This window comes from Apium graveolens, chromosome 1 (genome assembly GCF_009905375.1).
Source record: "Apium graveolens cultivar Ventura chromosome 1, ASM990537v1, whole genome shotgun sequence".
Classification (NCBI taxonomy): Eukaryota; Viridiplantae; Streptophyta; class Magnoliopsida; order Apiales; family Apiaceae; genus Apium; species Apium graveolens.
The window spans coordinates 195731518-195752883 of record NC_133647.1 but is presented as its reverse complement, the minus strand read 5'-3'; the positions used below and the strand labels follow the sequence as shown (position 1 = coordinate 195752883).

The 21366-nt window shown below is 32.1% G+C and overlaps 3 protein-coding genes across 4 annotated transcripts; 1 reads left to right on the top strand and 2 right to left on the bottom strand.

The window, feature by feature from the left end:
- Positions 1-4011: 4011 nt before the first annotated feature.
- On the top strand, positions 4012-7207 carry LOC141676103 (ethylene receptor 2-like). 2 transcript variants are annotated; one of them, XM_074482090.1, is made up of 3 exons: positions 4012-4116; positions 4408-6356; positions 6586-7207. In XM_074482090.1, exons 2-3 carry the CDS (start codon positions 4578-4580, stop codon positions 7126-7128), a joined length of 2322 nt encoding a protein of 773 aa, XP_074338191.1. In that variant the 5' UTR covers positions 4012-4116; positions 4408-4577; the 3' UTR covers positions 7129-7207. The 2 variants fall into 2 exon arrangements, with proteins under 2 accessions (XP_074338191.1, XP_074338192.1); XM_074482091.1 differs by having other exon boundaries at positions 4028-4116; positions 4603-6356.
- Positions 7208-14177: 6970 nt separating this feature from the next.
- On the bottom strand, positions 14178-15791 carry LOC141676087 (UDP-glucosyltransferase 29-like). The gene has a single exon (XM_074482088.1). It carries the CDS (start codon positions 15654-15656, stop codon positions 14328-14330), a length of 1329 nt encoding a protein of 442 aa, XP_074338189.1. The 5' UTR covers positions 15657-15791; the 3' UTR covers positions 14178-14327.
- Positions 15792-16470: 679 nt separating this feature from the next.
- LOC141714783 (uncharacterized) lies at positions 16471-16950 on the bottom strand. Its single transcript, XM_074518283.1, has one exon. It carries the CDS (start codon positions 16948-16950, stop codon positions 16471-16473), a length of 480 nt encoding a protein of 159 aa, XP_074374384.1.
- Between the last annotated feature and the right edge of the window lie 4416 nt (positions 16951-21366).

Genomic DNA, 21366 nt, shown 5'->3' with positions numbered 1-21366 from the left:
ATAATAATTTTTTAACCCTGAATCTGTAATGAAATTTAGAGGAAGTGAAATTATGATATAAATAAAAAATTATAATAAAAAATAATGGGAATAAAAAAATTACTACATTTTTAATTAGTTAAGAAAAAATATATAGTGCACCAAGAGAATTTAGTAACGGTCACTAAGACACGCGCCCCCTAAAATAAAATATTAATTTTTTTTACCATTCAATTTCTTCAAAATATATGAAAGTGACCGTCAAAAATTCGAAAATATAAGATGTATTCACAAAATATGGTCTGTTTCCCCGAGTTTAAATCCTCAAGCTGTCCCGTATACACTACTACAAATTAAAAAGATAAAAGAAAGAGACTGCAGCATGCAAAAATTGACAAAGAAGAGATTACGTCCGTGAAAGTTAAAAGTTCAATAACTCAACGAAATTTTCTATTTTATGATGAATGAAATTCTTTGTATGTGTGCAGATCTATGATCTATCTACATGCATATATATATAAATATCGTAGGATTCAAGTTCATGAACCTACCAACGTAATGGTTTGACGTAGCTTAAGGTTCACACCAAACGAGCTACTTTGAGATGGCTTTAATCAACAAAATAGAAGAAATGTTATATATGATACCAAGAGTATTGAGAAAAATGGCCCTATATACACTTGAAAAGTTATACAATTTATATTATACTCTAATAATAAATAGGGTGAAAAACCAAGATACCCACTATTTGGGGGTTTAGTGCCAAAAATACCATTTGGCGGAACGGAGTGCCCAAATTAGCTGTTGAATACGCATGTCCAACATGTGAAGTTTGTTTTTAAAAAAATTATAAAGGATACGCATGTCTGACATGCGTATTCAGTTTTTTGTTTTTAGTGAATACGCATGTGACATGCGTATTCCTTGTTTTTCAAAAACTAAATACGCATATCACACATGCGTATTCTTTACAAAAAAACTGAAGGTTGTATACGCACTGTTATAATGCGTAATCTGTCGGTATTTTGAGCCGTCCGCGCGCATCCGGGTATTCAGGGCATTCTTTTTAATAAATATGTAAAATTCTAATCTAGTTGATGCGATTACAAGATTACAAGTATATTTAAGGCGAAAACATATTCGTAGGGATGTAATTCGGGTCGATTCAAGTTTAAACTTATCAAAATTGAGTTTGAATTTTTTATTATTGAGCCGAGTCGATTTCAAAAATAATGGATTCTCAAAATTATGTTTGAACTCGACCCGTAAATTAAACGAGTTAAGTTTGAACTGTTCGCGAGTTTTCGAGTTTATCCTGTTTTTATCGAGTTTTCGAATTTTTAAGAGTTTTTAACTAGTTTTCGAGCTAATTGAGTTTTAACCAGTTCGAACTTATCAAATTTTTTTAACAAGTTGTCCGGTTTACCGAGTTTTAGAGCATATTATAGTTATTACTGAGTTTTCCATTTTTCGAGTTTTGACTTTGATTTCAAGAATTCCATTTGATTATATTATATTATTATTAAGTTCAACCTAAAAATATTATTGCATTTAAAATGATTTGAAAGTAATACAATTAATGTTTTCAGTTTTCTACTTTTTCAACTTGTACAATATTATAATATCATCTATTCATACATATATTAAAAATGTATTTTATTTTTCTTATGAATTAAACATCTTAAATAATATATGATAATAATAACAATAATAAAATTGCAATTTTAAATTTGATTTTTACTTCTTCAAAATTGACACCATAAACCAGGATCATTACTAATTTTATAAATTATATATACTAGCCTATGGCCCGTGACATGCACAAATTGTGTTTAACACTTAAATGATTTTTAATAATATAATTTATCTTAAAAATATTTATATTTTGATATATAGTTTTAATAGTTGAAAAATAAATTGAAAAATATAATAAGTTATAATAATAAATGTTTTGTGATAATTTGAGATTTGACTGAAAATAAATAATATAATGTAATATATTGTTCACGGGACTCGACCCTAAATCTATAGAAATTGTTAAAATAAAGAATATAAAAGTTTAATTATAATAAGTTATTGATGGGTTCGAACCCTGAATTCATGATAGCTATTTAAATATTAATATCATATTATTTTATTATTGCATCCAACGCTTTCCATCTATCTTACTTTAGATCCGACAGTTGTTATTTGTCGTACCAAACAACTGTACCGAACAGCCGACCAACAACTACCAAATATAGAGTGTTTTAGTTATAATATAGTATGAATACTATGATAATTTGTTGGTAAGTTCAACCAGGGGTTACGACTTAATAGCAAATTCGAGTGATTGCTGAATCGACCGGTCAAAAAAGATTAACCAAAGTAATAACTGAGATATCGGATACCGATTTTAATTATTAAAAAAATATATTTTCATTATAAGTTATATTATAATTTTAATATTTAAATTTAAGTATGTAAAAATATTTTATTTGAGTTATTGATCCATATGTACGTATAAATATAACTATGTAACTATTATATTCAATACATAATTAGCTTAAAGAAGTTAATATAATTTGATGATTAAGTATAAAACAAATATTTGAGAAGTGTAATTATTATGTAAAGAAATAAAAGTTTAATAACGGAAGTTAATATTAGGGGTTGGGATAAATAAAGATATTAAATAATTTAATTTTAAAAAGTTACCAAATTTACTAAAAGTATGATATATGAACAATTAGAAAATTATTTTATAAAATTATTTTTACTAGATTATTGGAAGACATGAACTAGCAATCACATATATATAAATATTTGGAAAATATGAACAAGTTCGGAGTTCGAGTTTATGAAGTCGAACTCGAGTCGAACTCAAAAATACTCAGCTCGACTCAAGTTTTTAATCGAGTCCGAAAATATGTCTAAACGAAAGCTCAATAACAAATTGAAGTCGAGTCAAATCGATTTTATCGAATCGAGTTCGAGGCGGCTCGATTCGAAATACACTAACCCGTTATCATCTTTCAAGAAGGTAGGGAGAAAAAGCACGTGCCGCTTATTCGATTCAAAGAATATTGAAAAACAATATGGCACCGTATCACCAGAAGTATACAGTTCGTACAATAAATTGACCATCTAGATATTTTATTTCAAAATTTCAAGTCCTGGTTTTCACAAAATAATGGTACAGTGGACTTTTGCAAATATTATACCAAGTCTTACATTTCAATTCTTAACAATTCGAAAAAATGAAATAAGTTTAAAAAAAAAAAAATAATCTTACCCGAGTCTTAAATTTCAATTCTTAAACAATATGTTACATGGATGACTTTAGCTTATTAAAAATCAATTAGATGATTTTAATTAATCTTTTCCAAGGTCTTTTTTCACTTTTGCATTTTACTAAAGACGCCAACTAAAATTAAAAAGTACTCCCTCCGTCTCTATTTACATGTCCATTTTATTTGTTAGTAGTCAAATTGACCAATTTTTTATTTAACATTAAAAATTATTGATTAATTATTTTTCAAATATAAAAGTTATGTTTTAAAATAGATTAAATATACTTTTCAATGATATATTTTTTATTATTTTTATTGTTTCGGTCAAAATTTGATCAACTTAACCGGTTAAAAGTCAAAATGGTACTTCATCCGTCCTACTGGGATGTTTAAGTTATTATTCGACACGTATTTTGAGGCTTTTATAAAGTATAGTTTCATAATGTTTTTTCAAATTTATTTTTTTTGAATAAAAGTTTAAACATAAAACTTTTATCCAAATTTTTTTTAAAAAAAAAATATTATAAAACTATATTTTAAACGACGAGCATTGAAAAATGTGCCGAAAAATAACGTAAACAATCTTGTGGGACGGAGCGAGGGAGTATGAATTAGACACAAAATAAACATAATAATAAAAAGACATAACACAAGTCCGTCTAAGTTCTCTGCATGTAAGATTGTGGGTTCCACATCATCATCCCTCGTACAAACACACTATATAACTTTTCTTCTTGCAATAGTTATACCATTTACTATAAAACAGCTGCTTTGAAATATTCTCCCTTTCCTAAACAACACCCCTGTTACAATCTTTACCTAGGCGCTTCATGTTCTTTGCTACTCACCAGCACAGTGAAAGCAGGTAAATTATCTCTTTGTTTTACATAAATGTTAATTAGTTTTTTTAGTTGATTTCTTGGTATGTTATGTTATTAAGCTAGTTATTAAGCTTGATTAGTTTTTGTTGAGATTGATACCTTTTGATTGTTGATGATTTATTGACTTGCCTTTGATATTTTGCATGATACTTGTGCTAATGATCCATCAATGTTTAACATGTTTTTTACTTGTTTTTGGAATTTGGATAGAATTAAAATGGTTATGTAAAGTGGTTGGTTTGTGAGTTGTGACCACTTTGAATTTCTTTTGGCAGGCAATGAATGCCAAAAGCAAGTGAATGTATATGCAGTTTTTAGGATTATTGTGTTCAATGCATCTTGGTATAAAAAGAGAAAAAGAGAAGTCATGTTATTAAAAATAAAATAAAAACAGGGTTGCACCTAGACATCGGTTTTGAAAATTTTAGATACCGGTGAAGAACTGATGTTTATTGACCCTTTTCCTGTAGTGTTGGGGGGTTTCACAATGTCGAAAAGAATTGTAACTAAGTTGTTAATTTTGTGGTTTCTTTTCTCTGTTACGGCTGCTGGGAATGACTTGACTGATTGTAATTGCGACGAGGAAGAGGGATGGTGGAGTGTAGAAAGTATAATGGAATTTCAGAAAGTGAGTGATTTCTTGATTGCAGCTGCATATTTTTCGATTCCTGTTGAGCTGCTTTACTTTATTAGTTGTTCGAGTGTTCCGTTCAAATGGGTAATTGTGGAATTCATCCTCTTCATTGTGTTATGTGGGATGACACATTTGCTTAATGGCTGTACTTATAGCCAGCAGAAGTTTCGACTAATGTTTGCTCTAACGGTTTTCAAGTTTCTCACTGCATTAGTCTCTTTTGCGACTGCCATAACCCTCATCACCCTTATTCCTATGTTGCTGAAAGTGAAATTTAGGGAGTCAATGTTGATAAAGAAAACTTGGGATCTTGGCCGTGAAGTTGGAATTATTAAGAAACAAAAAGAAGCTGGTTGGCATGTTCGTATGCTCACCCAAGAGATACGAAAGTCACTTGATAGGCACACTATATTGTACACAACTTTAGATAAGTTGTCAGAGACACTAGATTTGCAGAATTGTGTGATTTGGATGCCTAATGAAAGTAAAACTGAGATGAACCTTACACATGAAGTAAAAGGGGGTCATATTTCTGCATTATATAACCTTTCCATCCCAACTACTGATTTTGATGTTAGACATATTAAGGGAAATGATGGAGTGAATATACTTGATCCTCAATCATTACTTGCAGTTAGAAGTAGCCGAGGTACTGCTGATCCGGGAACTGTTGCTGCTATTAGGATACCAATGTTGAGAGTTTGTGATTTCAAAGCAGGAACCCCGGAAATAATTCAGGCTTGTTATGCTATACTTGTTTTGGTTCTTCCCAGTGGACAATTTAGGTGTTGGGGAAATCAGGAAATAGAGATATTAATTGCAGTTGCTGATCAAGTAGCTGTAGCACTTTCCCATGCTGCGGTGCTAGAAGAGTCACAGCTGATTAGAGAAAAATTAGCAGAGCAAAATCGAGCTTTGCAGCAGGCAAAACAAGACGCAATGATGGCTACCCACGCGAGGAATTCTTTCCAGACTGTAATGAGTAATGGGTTGAGAAGACCTATGCACTCAATTATGGGTTTGCTTTCTGTTATGCAAGATGAAAATTTAAGCAATGAGCAACATACTTTGATTCACACAATGGCTACGACTAGTGATGTCCTCTCGGTCTTGATAAACGATTTGATGGATACTTCACCAATGGAAAGTTCTATATTTCCATTTGAGATGAGGAATTTCAGTCTCCATTCAATGGTAAAAGAAGCAGCCTGCCTTGCTAAGTGTTTGTGTGGGAAAAAAAATTATCTGTTTGCTATTGAAGTTGAGAAATCGCTTCCGGATTATGTTATGGGTGATGAGAGAAGAGTTTTCCAGGTAATTTTACATATGGTTGGGAATCTCTTAAAAGGTAGCAACACATGGGGGTGTTTAAGCATAAGGGTATTTCCAGAGAGCGGTGGAAGTTTGGGACGGAATGATCAACAATGGGGAAACTGGAGAACAGATTCATTTGATGGCCATGTTTATGTCAAATTTGAGATTGGAATAAATAATAATGGTGCAAAAATTGAGAGTTCTAGTGATGAAAGATATCGGGACATGGGAATTGAAGAAGGCCTAAGCTTTAATGTATGCAAGAATCTAGTTCAGGTTTGTTCTGCTTTCTGTTTTTAGAATAATCAAGTGACATAACTCAAAAGTTATATTTTAAAATTTAACCGGCCATTTTGAGTAAAATTTTTTTGATGACTTTCGAAATGACAAAAGATTTAGCTACTAAATGTATTTTAGTTTTAGTTTTAGGAAGTTCTAGTATATATTTTTCATTTTAAGTTTTGGTTGTTTTAATGTTTAGTTTCTTCTTACATTTCATTATCAGATGATGCAAGGTAATATTTGGGTAAATCCGAATCCAGTAGGTTTTGATCAAAGCATGGCCTTTTTTCTTCCTCTTCACCTAAGGCCCTCAATTGCAGTCGGTACTGCAGAAACTGGTGAGACGTCTGAGCACCCAGATTCGAGTTCTCTATTTAGGGGGCTGCAGGTCCTATTAGCGGATCATGATGATGTGAACCTGGCTGTAACAAGGAAGCTACTTGAGAAGCTGGGATGTGTAGTTTCTATTGCTTCATCTGGTTATGAATGCCTTGGTTCATTGGCTCCATCTACCTCAACTTTCCATATCATTCTTTTAGATCTACACATGTCTGATCTGGACGGATATGAGATTGCTATGAGAATTCGGAGGTCTAGGAATACTAATTGGCCACTCATTATAGCAATGTCAGTGAGTGATACTGAAGATGTGTGGGAAAAATGTTTGCAGGTAGGATTTAATGGACTTGTTCAAAAACCAGTTCTGCTAGGAGGCATAGCTGATGAGATGAGTAGAGTTATGTTTGAAGCAAGTAATGTTGTATGATATCCAGAGAGCATCAAGATATGCATCTGAGACAAGTTGTAGACTTGATATCTTATTAGTGAATGCATAATTGAAGCTATTAGTAAATTTAATATCTTAAAGCTTTAGAAAGTTTATTATGTAATTGAATCATCATATGCTATGCAGTAGAGAAATGTTTCGTCTAGAACCCCATGTTTCTTGTAGTTTTAGATATAGACGATATCTAGGCAGGTCAAGTGATGGTTCTAGACGAAACATTCTTCTCCTGCATGTCGCTTGACAACGTGTCCATGAACATTGATATTTACCGGGATCTTATATTATTATTCTAACATCCTTGTCAAATAAATATTTATGAATGTACTAGTATTAGATGAATGTGACATTGATGCCAATGTTTGGTAGAGTAACTGAGGTTGGTGAGTCCTTCTGAACACCAAATGCGATGGATATTCTCACCTATATACACAGTACATCTTCACTCTCTGTTCCCCTCCGTTCTATTCATTTCCATATAGTTTTCTTTTTGAGACGTGTCATTCAATCGTAAACATTCCAAAAATAGGAAAAATTTATAACATAAAAATAAACTATATTCACTTATAACCACTAGTTTGTCAAGGAATCAGTTACTCTAAAATCTCAATGTTTTAGATAATGAGCCTTTTCAGTATTTTATATTATTATTCCACTACACCCATAGCCTAGAAGCCATGCTACGGTTGTTTTAAATATTTATTATTTTTATTTTAAATCGTATTAATTATAGTTGTTAAAAGGTTAAGTAAAATTTTTTTTAACCCAATATTATTATATCGACCAACGAATTATTTTTTAGTAATTTTTTTATCCCGGTTCAATAGTATAACTATTTTGATATCGTCAGTAGTATTTATTATTTTATTTTAGTTTGAACATTGTATATATCTACTCAAACATTGTCTTCTACTTACCTACTGTATCTGGTTATATATAACTTTGTTTCAGGGTTTTATAATTTTTAACGATAATATTATATAAGAGAGTTATGTAAAAATAATAAAGTAATTAAATGAGGGCAATTATGTAATTTTATCAAATACCGACTATCAAATTTTTAATATTTTTTCTATTATAATATAGTATAGACCGATCGACTACTAAATCTTATCAACTGATAAAAGTTTGTCCCAAAACCATAAAACTTTGAATTGATGCACTTGTTGAACAAAAATAGTTGTCTAATTTGATAGAGAACCCATATATATAGCTGAGAGACAGGTCCGTGCTTATAAATTATAAGACTATTGATTTTAATTTATTATTATTTTTTGAATAAATTTTATAAAATTTGAAGGATTATTTCGTAAAATCAGTGTAAGTCAAAAAATCGATACCGAAAGTATTTCTCTGTCATATAATAGTATATAGTATATATAAATAATCATCATTCATCGTCCCCGTAATAGCTAGCCGTTTGCTCTTTAATATGAACCTTGTGAATACCATTTAACCTATATCAGAGGACTTATCAGTCTTTCCCATGTACGTTTGAAAATAAAAGATAGTGATTTTGTCATAATAAATTTTAACACCGATTAGAATATATTTTAATATAAATTAAGTAAAAAATACATAAATAATTAAGCAAGCATAATTAAGTAATTTCATCAAGTATCGATCGACCGACTACCAAATTTTTAAAATTTTGTCTATTATAATATAGTATAAATATAAATAGATAATTTAGTATATATAGATAGATAATAAATCGATAGATATATTAGATTATTATTTAAATGTTTGTTTTAGGATTGAAAAAAAAGTAATGTGTTTAAGTTGAAGTAGATAATTTATTAAGTAAGAGTAATTATTTTGATTATTATAATATTATAAAAATAGTATAAAATAATTACATATCAATTTAACAGAAAAAGATATATTTAATTTTACTCTCCTTTCAAGTAAATTACGAACTTCATTAGTTTGTCATGACAATTGGCAAATATGTTTAACATGAATTATAGGTTAGGCTCTGAAGCTCTAGAGTAAGAGGGCTCTCTCTCGTGCTAGCATAAAATTTTCTCTAATTACTTGCTGAAATTTCGGTCAAATATAATATTTTTTGATTCAAATTAAAATAAGGATAATTAAGTAAAAGAAACAATATCAATTAAATAAGGGTATATAAGTAATTTCAGCGAGTATGACCGACCGACTACCAAACTTTTAATGTTTCGTCTATTATAATATAGAATAGATTATTCCACTACACCCATTTTATACATTAAATATTAATTAGTCTCGTCACTCAACCCCTTTTTTTACTTTTTTTCACTAAATTACTTTTTTTTAACCTCCGTGTCAAATAATATATTTTTTTAAAAAATACATTTACCAACTTTTAACACTGAATTATTGTAACTAGTAGTAACTTGAAATTTGTAATCCTCATGGGCTTAAATTATTGTTTACTGAACTTGGGATATCTATCCCACCAGGATCTGTACTGGGCCGTTTGTTCGGCCCAATAGTCTCTACGCCATGGCTCATGCAGATTGCAACATTAGTAATTCTCTTACCAATTTACAGTCCAAAACCATTAAGAAATAAAGAAAACACTACTATGAAATATAAATGGGTTAATCATGAGGCACAACTCACCCGATTTAATCATTGATCTCCTATTAATTTTCAGCGAGGTACTCAATTGATCTGATTTTTAAAATCCACTTAATCTTCCATTCAAAAAAAATCCAATTAATCTTTACAAGTTTTTCTTTATCAGGGTATATATAGCTATTATTAAAATTAAAATACTATATTCATTTAGTTATGAATATTATAAAAAAAGAAAACTAGGTCTGAGGATGCCTGCAAGTTATCCAGCAAGTTGAGATTAAGTCACTACTCCATATAAAATTTTAATGGCAAGTTTGTAAATGCAAACACAACCCCTTTTATTTACAAAAATACCCGGAAACTACACTAATCTATGATATCTATTAGTATGTGAACATGGGGTTTTACCTTATTTAGTAAATTACTTATATGCCCCTTTAATTTTATTAAAATTAGAATGAAAAATTAAAGTTTTTGAATGGAATTGAACCCAAGATCTCAAGCACTGAATGAAAAAATAAAGCTTTTGAATGGAATTGAACTCAAGATCTAAAGCACTTAAAGAGACTTAACATCACATCTACAACCATGTACCAACATAACAATTAATGAATTTCTTAAAATCATTACTACATTTCTAGGTAGTCCACTTAATGTGTTAATTTTAAAACTCTTTTTTAATATTTAAATTTGAATATATTATATAAATGATGTGAATATGTAATAATTAAAATTCAAGTTAGTCGAAGAATAACTTACGAGAATCACATATTAAATTTTATATAATATACACATGCATCATATCTTCTATTTTAATTGTTGTACAATGGCACTAGCCATGCTTTATTATATAAATATTGCTTTATTATATAAATAGAGCGATTGTTTCACTTGATGAACTGTCAATAGTCACATTTACCGACATTATGTGTAGTTAAAAGTGTAAGTGTCAGTGTTAAATATGATTATTTCTAACCAAGTATTACCACTTATTACGGAATGATTAAAATGCATCCATCGTGACCAATAATTTTTTTGATACAATTTATAAAAAATTAACACAAATTCAAAAAATTTAAAATCCCAGGATTCAAAAATATTAATCGAAATTTGTAGAGATATCATAAATTTAAGAGTAAATCATCTCATATATCGCTATTATATCCGTTATCCCACCAAACATGAAAATGAAGAATGTACGTATTTGGAAATATCAATATACATTACTTAGTAAACTAATTCATGTTTTTGGGTCGGAAATTTCGATTGAACTACTACTAGCAACCGACCTTTAATTAAATCGTGAAACATGAAGTTGATTAATATGGAAAATGAATCGGTCCCATTATAACATTTGCAAAAAAGTAAAAAATAAATTGAATGGGCCCGTGCTTTGCACGGGCTATCACTTGATGAGCTGCCAACAGTCACATTTACCGAAATTATGTGTAGTTAAAAGTGTAAGGGTCAGTGTTACATATATCAGAAATATGATTATTTATAACCAAATATTACCACTTATTACAGAATGACTAAAATGCATCCATCATGACCAATAATTTTTTAATACAATTTATAAAAAAATAACACAAATTCAAAAAAAAAAAATCCGGGATTCAAAAATATTAATCGAAATTGGTAGAGATATTATAAATTTAAGAGTAAATCGTCTCATATGTCGCTATTATATCCGTCATCCCACCAAACATGAAAATGAAGAATGTACGTATTTGGAAATATATATACATTGCTTGGTAAACTAATTCATGTTTTTGGGTCGGAAATTTCGATTGAACTACTGCTAACAACCGACCTTTAATTAAATCGTGAAACATGAAGTTGATTAATATGGAAAATGAATCGTTCCTATTATAACATTTGTAAAAAAGTAAAAAATAAAATTGAATAGGCCCGTGCTTTGCACGGGCTATCATGCTAGTTTTCTTTTAACCTCGGGGCAATCATCCTCATGCACATCAATCCCTTATAAAAATTATAATATAATAAATTTATATTAGTTAATAAATAACTAATACAATCATAATAATATAATTTAATATTATAATACATCCGATTTTTACTCCGATTAATTCTTCCGATTAATCTCCGATTTTCTATTAATCCTAAATCCGTAATTGTACCGATATTGTCATATTACCGATTTTTACAACACTGCTCATTGGGTACAAATCTTCAATTGAATCACTCATTACTAATTTGACTCAATTTGAACATTTATTGAAAAAAATCGTATCAATGAGATAACATTTTAATGATCTAGTTGATACAAAATTCTAATTTTTCAGTGATTAAGTTGCTATAAAATTTTAAATTATTGACTGAATCGAGTCAAATTTATAACGAGTGACCAAACTGATACTACTGGACCGGAAGAGTGTGTCTTTTGACATTAACCCAAATATAAATATGAAAAGATCAGTTATAAGTTTCGGCGGGAAGATTTAATGCGGAGAGACTTTGAATTGTTCTCGAATCACGTGGCACTGCTTTCATCGTTTACAAAGACATTAAACTGAGGTTTATTGTGGTAAATAGGTAATTGATTGTGTTGTATTATCAACAAGCGAAGATGTGTAAGAAGTTTGATTATACGAAAAAAGGAGGAGAAAATAATTAGTTACAGGAGAAGTACAGTGTTTCGACGAAGGATTAATTCATGTTTTCGAGATGTATCCGATTATGCGACATTTATGAATTGAGTTTTAGCTGAAATTATAGTTGCTTTTTAGTTTCGTGTTTGATTGTGTCTTCGATAATACTACTGGAATGAATTGTCTAATTGTAGAAACATAGATTTCAAGTAATAGAATGTTAAGTAGTTACTGTTGTGAGAGGAATTTGGTACAACATTCGGGGAGGTGGTTGCTGAAATGACGGAAGAATCGCGGAGATTTGGTCCGAAAATCGGGCGTATTGTGAAAAGATGTATACGCCTGATATGCCGGAAGTGGGAGGTGTTTGTGGCTGTGTTTGGCCTGAATTTGCAAGGATTCCGAGCGTGGTGGTGGAGTATTTCCTACTCAACCGTGGGGGGTGCCCGAAATTTGTCTCGCGAGAGCTCCACCGTGTGTTTTGGTAGAGAAAACGAGAGTTTAACCTTTGCAAATGGCCTAAATATCCTATATTTATAGAAATAAAGTACATATGTAGTTCTATAGCTTTATGACTCCGCCAAATAGGGCTGACCACATTTTTACCAAGTCCCAAGCCTTATCAAACTAGTTTTAGGCTAAATCAAGAGAGTTCTACTCCTAATATGCCACTAATCCATATTTATTCTTATATTATTGTGTTTATCCATCAAATATATGTATATTCCATACATATATCATATAAATCCGTTTCTAAGTAGTTGTAGATTGCTAGGAATTGTATTCATCTTCCTGTCCCATTGTAGAGTTTATTTCCAAAGTTTGCTCCAATGCATTGCCACTCTCTCAATACGTGTCTAATTAAAACTAGATATAATGATTTAGGTCTGTAACTAGATGTAATACTTTTTTTTTTCATTTTGAAAGGGTGCCAAAATATGATAACTTCGGTTGACACTCCTATCACTCCCATCACTCCAATGGAGAATTAACAAGCATGTCATACGACACTTTGACACTTTTTTTAACATCTCAATTGAAGTTTCTCTTATTGTGACAGCTGACGAGGGAAAGACTATCTTGCTCACCGTCTTAGAATTTCTTCTGAAATTAGTCTTATATTAAGAATTTTTTTCTTGATAATCACAATTGTACTCGTAATAGATCCCTACTTATGTACTCAGTTTCACCTAATACTATTAGCAATGGTATACTATATATACTAAATGTAAGTATCATATTAGAAATTTAAATCTCCATACACTGATGACTTTGGGTGAAAATTGACAATTCAAGATCATATGTAAATTTAAATTTGTTTGAAAATTCAATTAACAATCTGGTGTAAAGTAGTCTATTTTGATTTAGCATGATATGTGGAAATTTTACAATTTTGTAGCCTCCCCTTGAATTTAAGATGTGTTGACTGTTGAATGTATGTGATTTATGTATTAGTATCCTTGAAACAGTCTAGGTATTGTTTATATTTTTTTAGGGGGCTTTTAGGTCATATTAGCTGATCATGATGATGTGGACCTGACCTTAACAATATATTATATAGTTAAAAATAACTATTTAATAGAATTTAAACCCATTTAAAAAAAAAGGATTTAAATAATACACTCTTTCTGTTTTTTAATATATAACGTTTGACTTTCTGACACACATGTTTAGGAGTTTTGACCATATATTTAAAATATTTTTTTTCGAAACTTTTTTTTTGTGAATAAAAGTTTTGATCTCATATTTTTATTCAAAAATTTTTTTTCTTAAAAATAATAATTCTAGCTGTGGTCACTCTTTTAAATATGTGTGCCAAAAAATCAAACGTCATATAATAAAAAATAGAAGGAGTATTAAATTACATTAAAATATGTCCGACTTTTATTCCGACTAATCCTCAATTTCCGATTAATCCAGAATCGGCACTTCCACGACATAGGTCCGATTTCCGATTCTTACGATGCTCTTTAACCAGGCCATTTTAACTCCTGGTACTAGATTCTAGATATTACAAAGTTTATGCAACTCCTCCACAACTATATCTAAATATTTGTCTCCACTCTCCTTCTGGCTCTTGCTCAAATTTTGTGTCTTCCTCCTTATTTCATCCCCATCTTTGTCTGAGACAATTTTCTTTATAACATTTGCAATATTGTCACCTTGGAGCCTCCCATCTTCATCTCTCTTGACCTCCTCACCCAACCCAGCTTCATGCACTACTCTAGCATTCAATGGCTGATCATATTGCATCGGTATCGCGATTATTGGAACGCCATATGCCAGTGCTTCAGTCACTGAACCCCGTCCACAATGACTCACAAATCCACCAATGCTTGAATGCGTCAATATCCTGGCCTGCGGTGCCCATGTCTCTAAAATCATTCCCTTTTCTCCGATCCTTTGGCGAAATTTTTTGAGAAACTCCCCCATGAAATCTCCATCCGGAAACTTAACAAACCATATAAAATTTACACAACTTAGCTCTAGTCCAGAAGCAATATCCTCAATATCATCATTTGACAAGTGACACTCGGTCCCGGTTGAGACAAACACCGTAGATGCCTTATCTTTCTTGTTAAGCCACTCAAAAATCTCGGTATGGTCTTCTTCGTCTTTCCAATCAACAGATTCAGAAACAATCAGACCAGCTGGTAGAACTGTTTTCTCACACAGAGTAGAAAGATAGTTGATGTACTTTTCTTCTATCTCGTTACAGCTCTTGACTAAGACCACTTGCGATTGCCTAAAGCAAGAGAGGACACGTTCCAAAGTTGTCATGCCATGAGCATTTACTTGTACAGCATTCTCATGCTTTGATTTCTCATAGTCTGTAACATATATTTCAGGAAAGGGAAAAGGAGAGTGAGGGTTGATATATTGATGAAAGAAGTAACAGCATGTTACGGCACCTGATGTGATGTAAATGACTGATGGAACATTATGGGAAAGAGCTACCTCTGGCGCCCAGTATTGGAAAATATCAGATATTAGTAAATCTGGTTTTACGGTCTTAAGGATATCGGAAAATTCAGGGGCTGCCATATCAAAACCTTTCTTGAGAGTGGGCAAGAGATTTGGTGGAAGGCCATTTACTGTGTGGTGATGAGGAGGAAGTTCTTGAAAGTTGGTAAGATGGAGCTCTATTGTTTTTATTGAAGGATTGTTGACAAGGGTTTTTTTGACTGAGGTTAGATTCACTGGGGTTGAACATAGATATACTGAAACTCCTCTTCTTGCAAGTCTTTTGCCAAGCTGTAGGTAAGATGATACATGGCTATGGCCTAACCATGGTAGCATCAGGACAGTCATGCCTCTGTCTTTACTCTCCATGCTCTCTCTCTCTCTCTCTCTCTCTCTCTCTCTCTCTCTCTCTCTCTCTCTCTCTCTCTCCCTCTCTCTCTTCCCTCTCTCTCCCTCCCTCTCTCTCCCCCCGCTCTCTCTCTGAGTGTCAAGGCTACAACCCTGAACCACCTCTGTACAACTGTTTAAATACAAGGACCTGCCTTCATATATGCTTCAGATAAAATACTACATTACGTCATGGAATACATCACATAACATTAATTTATTACCGGACGGCAAAAAGCAAAATATACGAGCAGGGCTGGGTTTTAGTACATGAGACTGGCTAGAAAAAGACAGCAGAAGAAAGACAAATAACTTCATATATATTGTGGAGATATTTGTTTAAACTTGAAGACCTAGTGCAAGGACTTGTCATTTTCACATGTATAATAAAGGAGATGTTCCACTAAATTACCAATGCACTACATTAGCTGTTCTCTTGAGATTAATGGCCGCCAGTCGGCCATATAGAGAAAGTTAAGCATTCCAAGTTAGCAGTTAATTTGTTCGAATAAACTGTTGTAATTATTCTTATTATTGTGACAGGTACAGGGTGCTGATGAGGGAAAATACAGTTAAACCTCGATTAAGTAATATCCGATAAAGTAATAACCTCGCTTAAGTAATAATTTTCATCGGTCCCAACTTGGGCCAATGTTGTAAAGTAATATTCTCGCTAAAAGCATAAGATAATAAAAAATTCGAAAGTCATTAAGGGCCCAAGTAATATGTAAAGTAATAATTCCATAATTATATATATATATATATATATACTGTATAATGTATATGATTACAAAATTTAATTCTTATTAAAATATGAATCTATTGTAGCTTGTTTCTTCTTTCCACCAAAGCCAAAATTAATCTCGTCCTTGACTTTATGTAAAGCAAAAATAAATCCTGGTATGTTTTGCTCGTGTTGTAACAAGTAATTGTTCAAAGTGGTGAGTGCTTGAAATGCTTCCTTTGATGACACGCTTGGGATGACATTGCTATCGTCGGGTTCAGGATCGGTCCCTTCATCAGTGCTCATTGCCGACTCAATGATTTCTTCATCCGTAGGTGATTCCATAACCGCATCATTCTCGTTTGGATAGTTTAAGAGATGCTCGACATCCATCACATTCCTATATCGTAAATTAGAGATAACTTCATTTAATCCTTCGACAACTTCATTTATTTCTCCAAGTTCTTGTTCATCATTTTCTTCTGAACGAATCTTGCAATGCCGAAAACAATTTGCAATTGTGGTTGTTTTCACATCAATATTCCAAGCCATGTTAGCAAAACTAATAGCATTCAAGATATTAACTTTTTGGATATAAGTAATCATAATAAAAGTAATTTTAGATCAAATACATTGCATGTGATTAATTCTAGTTTTTATACGTACATTATATATTATACTGTACCACGTAAACATAAAAATTCGGTAAAGTAATAAAATATTACTTTATCGATAAAGTAATAAAATATTATTATATCGATAAAGTAATAAATTCGGTAAAGTAATATTTTTTCCCGGTCCCAAGGGTATTACTTTAAAGAGGTTTAACTGTACACTCTTGCTTATTTTATTAGGCATGCTAGGGCTATAATTCGAGCCGACGGCTCGCGAGCTCACCTGACTTGAACTTTTTAAGTAGACTTGATTCGACTTGTTTAGTTAAACGAGTCCGGTTCGGGCATAAGTTTCGGCACATTTAATTAAACGAGTCGAGAATGAGCCGCATCAACTCGGCTCGTAAAATTAAACCACTACAAGAAAAACCAGTACTGATAATAGAAAATCCGTTGGAATATTAAGCTAATATGTTGGTATTGTAGCTTGCCAATGGAATTATTACATGATTCATTGGTTGGAATAATCTTCGTCGGGAAGTCGCTACCAACAGAATTTCTTTCGTTAGAAAACTTACCAACAGAACAAGAACTGACTAACAACGGAATCTTACTTTTGAAATAACAAATCTACAACTAACATAATAACAGGTATTCCGTTAGTATTCTTAGCAAGGATATGCCAACAAAATTCCGGTCTAAAAAATTACCTGCACTTTTTATTAACACTCTAGTAACTGATATTTTTAACGACATGCAAACCTTTTTATGTTTTTTCAAAATCTGTACATTTTGACAAATTTCACACAAAACAGCAACTCATTGCATAGATAATTCAAATTCCAAATAATACTAAGAGTAGCTTCTCATTAACAAAAGTAACCATCATTACACAAGATGGCAAAAGAAGACTACAGGAGGAAAAAACGTGGAAATATCCTTCAAAGTTTCAATAGTAACCATCATTACACAAGATGGCAAAATGAGACTACAGGAGGAAAAAATATGAAAATATCCTCCAAAGTTCCAGCCTAAACCATACCAAAATACTAGAATCACATGCCATATCAAGTTCAAACTTGTCAAATATAATGGCTGTGAACTAGAACAACATCATAACAAGACTAGCCGAATCAGTTATTATATCCAAAATATATAGATCTTAGGTCAAAGTGCACCGTAGTTAACATACTAAATTAAATACTAATCGTCGTCATTTAAATCATCCAATCAGTAGGGGACTGCGGACGGCGGACTGAATTAGCCTCAATGATCATGGCTAACTGATTTTCAACCGCCTTCATCCGATCATTCATCTCAATCAGCTACTTCAACTTCTGATTTTCTTCTTCAGTCGCAAAGGATGTAGCGCAAGGAGTATTAGGCTGATAAAAGATGTTTTGTGATGAACCAAGCCCGTAGACCCTATTCTTCTTGTCAGGCCCCCCAAGTGCTCGGAGAAATAGGGCATTTTTATCTACTGGTTGGCAACCAGAGTTCTTTTGTTGCTCACAAAGTTCTAAAAATGTTTCCTGTGTATATCAAAAATATGACGGATCTTAAAAAAAAATTCTGAAAAAGCATAACAAAATTTATTTTAACACTACCTTATTATTACAACAACAAGAAGAATGCATAATATAAATTTAAAGTAAAACATATTCCAAGCAGGGAAAAAAATGAGCATAAAAAATAACTTTAGATGTATTGCCAGATAAGGTATATATTAGTGGAAAGAGAATACTTATACATACCATACTTGCTATCCTGTGGTAGAAGTATATATAAAGAATTGATCTAAATTGTGTGTAAACAAATAATCATACAGTAAATGTCTATATCTTCATACAATAATTATGCTTCCTATACATATTGCAAGAATACTGTACCTTTATCTTATCAAAGTTTACTACCATAACAGCAAATGCGGCTTTGTCAGGTTTACTATATCCAGTGAAAATGCATTTTCGTTGTAGTTGGAAGTGTATGTAAATTCTTGCCTTCCACCAGACATATAAGCAATTGTGCATATATGTCAAGCTTCTCCCTAAATCTTCACTTATGTGCAATTAGCGATAAAAAGGTTCACTTGCATAAAATCATACGAGAATAAGGTACCTCACGGGTATGTTTTATTCGAATTCATATGAGAACATGTTACTATATCTACTGTCATTCACCCAGACTCATTATCTCTGGTCCTAATTTAAATCCACCACAATCTTGAAGCACTAAAATTATCATCAAACTCTAACCATGTAACTAAAAGCTAGTCCACCATAGACAAAGTAATATGGAAACAAATAAAAGCACAGTAGATCAAATAATATAATATAGCTTCTATAATCTGGACTTGCATATCTATGAACTACAAAGATAAAGATATCTTTCAGAGAACTGTGAGCCTAATTTGCAAAATAAATTCCTAACATACCAAACAGTCAAGCACCAATTAAGCATGACAACCAAACAACTAGACTTATAACATAATTGCATGTGTTGCACTGATCCTGTTCTACAAATTTATTAATCCCTCTGCAAAGTTTTTTTGTTGCTCACAAAGTTCTAAAAATATTTCCTGTTTATATCAAAAATATGACGGATCATAATTTTTTTTTCTGAAAAAGCATAACAAAATTTATTCTAACACCACCTTATTATTACAACAACAAGAATAATGCAGAATATAAATTTAAAGTAAAACACCAATTTTTTTTAGTTCTGCTAAAGTATCTATACAATAACTCTAGTACGACAATATTTATTAGTTATACGCTCAGCTACATTTGAATTGGACTGCTAAAGTATCTACACAATAACTCCAGTACTTTGTTTTGATTTTGGATTGGGATTTAAATATCTGCCTTTTACATAAAAAATAAAACGAGAAACTCACATATATTTTTTGGCTTTTCTTGTCAATCCATATAACTTCTTCTTCATCAGCATCCTAGTCATCCATGCCATTTTCTTCTAAAACATCAATTGGATTCCTCTGTTTATTCACACGTCCAGTATGTGTATGGTAGAACAATTCATTGGCAATGGGGTCTCGACCAAACTGAATCTTCTGTAAAAAAAAAAATTACAAAAATTCAGACCACAAAAAGAGATAAGACACATGATACATTGTAAAGCATACCAAACGAGCTGCAAATGTCCCATGAGAAGCGGAACCGCTTGTATGTGTTGAAGGCCAGTTATCAACCCCGCCACTATGCCTATTTTTTTCTGAATCAAAGACTTTGTTTGAAATTTTGGGGTGTTCCAAAAATTAGCCCGACTCATATAGACGTTCTTGTTAATCCTATTATCCCTTCTGTTGTACCGTTCCCAATTAGACCGAGCTACACAAACAAGTTCAGAATACTTCCTCTTCACATTTGTTATCCAGCCACCATAAATGATATCATCTGATTGGCTCCACACAAAGTATTTCTATAATTAAAAAAAGATAAACCAACTAGCATTATTATTTAAGATAAAATTCTTATTGATAATTAAAAAAACAAGATGTCCTGACTAGTTTTTTTCATTTACAAGATTCAATATACAGGGGATATAGTTACCTTAAATTCTTTAAAATAAAAGTTTTGAGTTTCCATTGAAACTGACTTCCAATTGTATCCCTTACGTTCAACTCGCTCATACATGATTTGTCGAATCTTTGTAGAGCACTTATTTGAAGGTTTCAATCTTTAAAAAAATAAATGAGAATTTAGTGTCACTGCATGATATAGAAAATAGGAAAAAAATTAAGAAAATAGATATGTTTAAGAACAAGAAACTTACGTTCTGTTATAGCCAAAATTTGGATATGGATCATTTCGGGTCAAGAACGGGTCAATTGGAATCAAATTGGGGCAAAAGGATGAAGGATTAGGTTTTAGGCCGCAACACATGAGGGGATGACGTGCCTACATTTAATGAAATGCAAGATATGGACTATATTTGGGTTTAATCTATAACACAACATAAGTGGATGCATCCTAGGGGTAGGGCGCGCCCTAGTCAAGAGGAATGCACTACGTGGCTTGTTTGGATGAACGGATTTGTCCTCGCTCGGGACAAGGCAAAGAGATTATCCTCGCTTCGGGCTTGTTCTTGCTCCGGGCTTGTCATCGCTTCGTGCTTGTCCTAGCTTCGGGCTTGTCCTCGTTCCGGGCTTGTCCTCGCTTCGGGCTTGTCCTCACTCCGGGTTTGTCCTCCCTCAGGACAAGGCAAAGGGCTTGTCCTCGCTCCGGGCTTGTCCTCACTCAGGACAAGGCAACAAGCTTGTCCTCACTCCGGGCTTGTCCTCGCTCCGGGCTTGTCCTCACTCCAGGCTTGTCCTCACTCAGGACAAGGAAACGGG

What these genes read in the sequence shown, in the direction of transcription:
- LOC141676103 (XM_074482090.1), top strand. Translation starts at nt 4,578, where the DNA reads ATGTTTATTGACCCTTTTCCTGTAGTGTTGGGGGGTTTCACAATGTCG. An exon ending in TATGCAAGAATCTAGTTCAG is followed by an intron (nt 6,357 to 6,585) that starts GTTTGTTCTGCT and finishes TTTCATTATCAG; the next exon opens with ATGATGCAAGGTAATATTTG.
- LOC141714783 (XM_074518283.1), bottom strand. Translation starts at nt 16,950, where the DNA reads ATGGCTTGGAATATTGATGTGAAAACAACCACAATTGCAAATTGTTTT.
- LOC141676087 (XM_074482088.1), bottom strand. Translation starts at nt 15,656, where the DNA reads ATGGAGAGTAAAGACAGAGGCATGACTGTCCTGATGCTACCATGGTTA.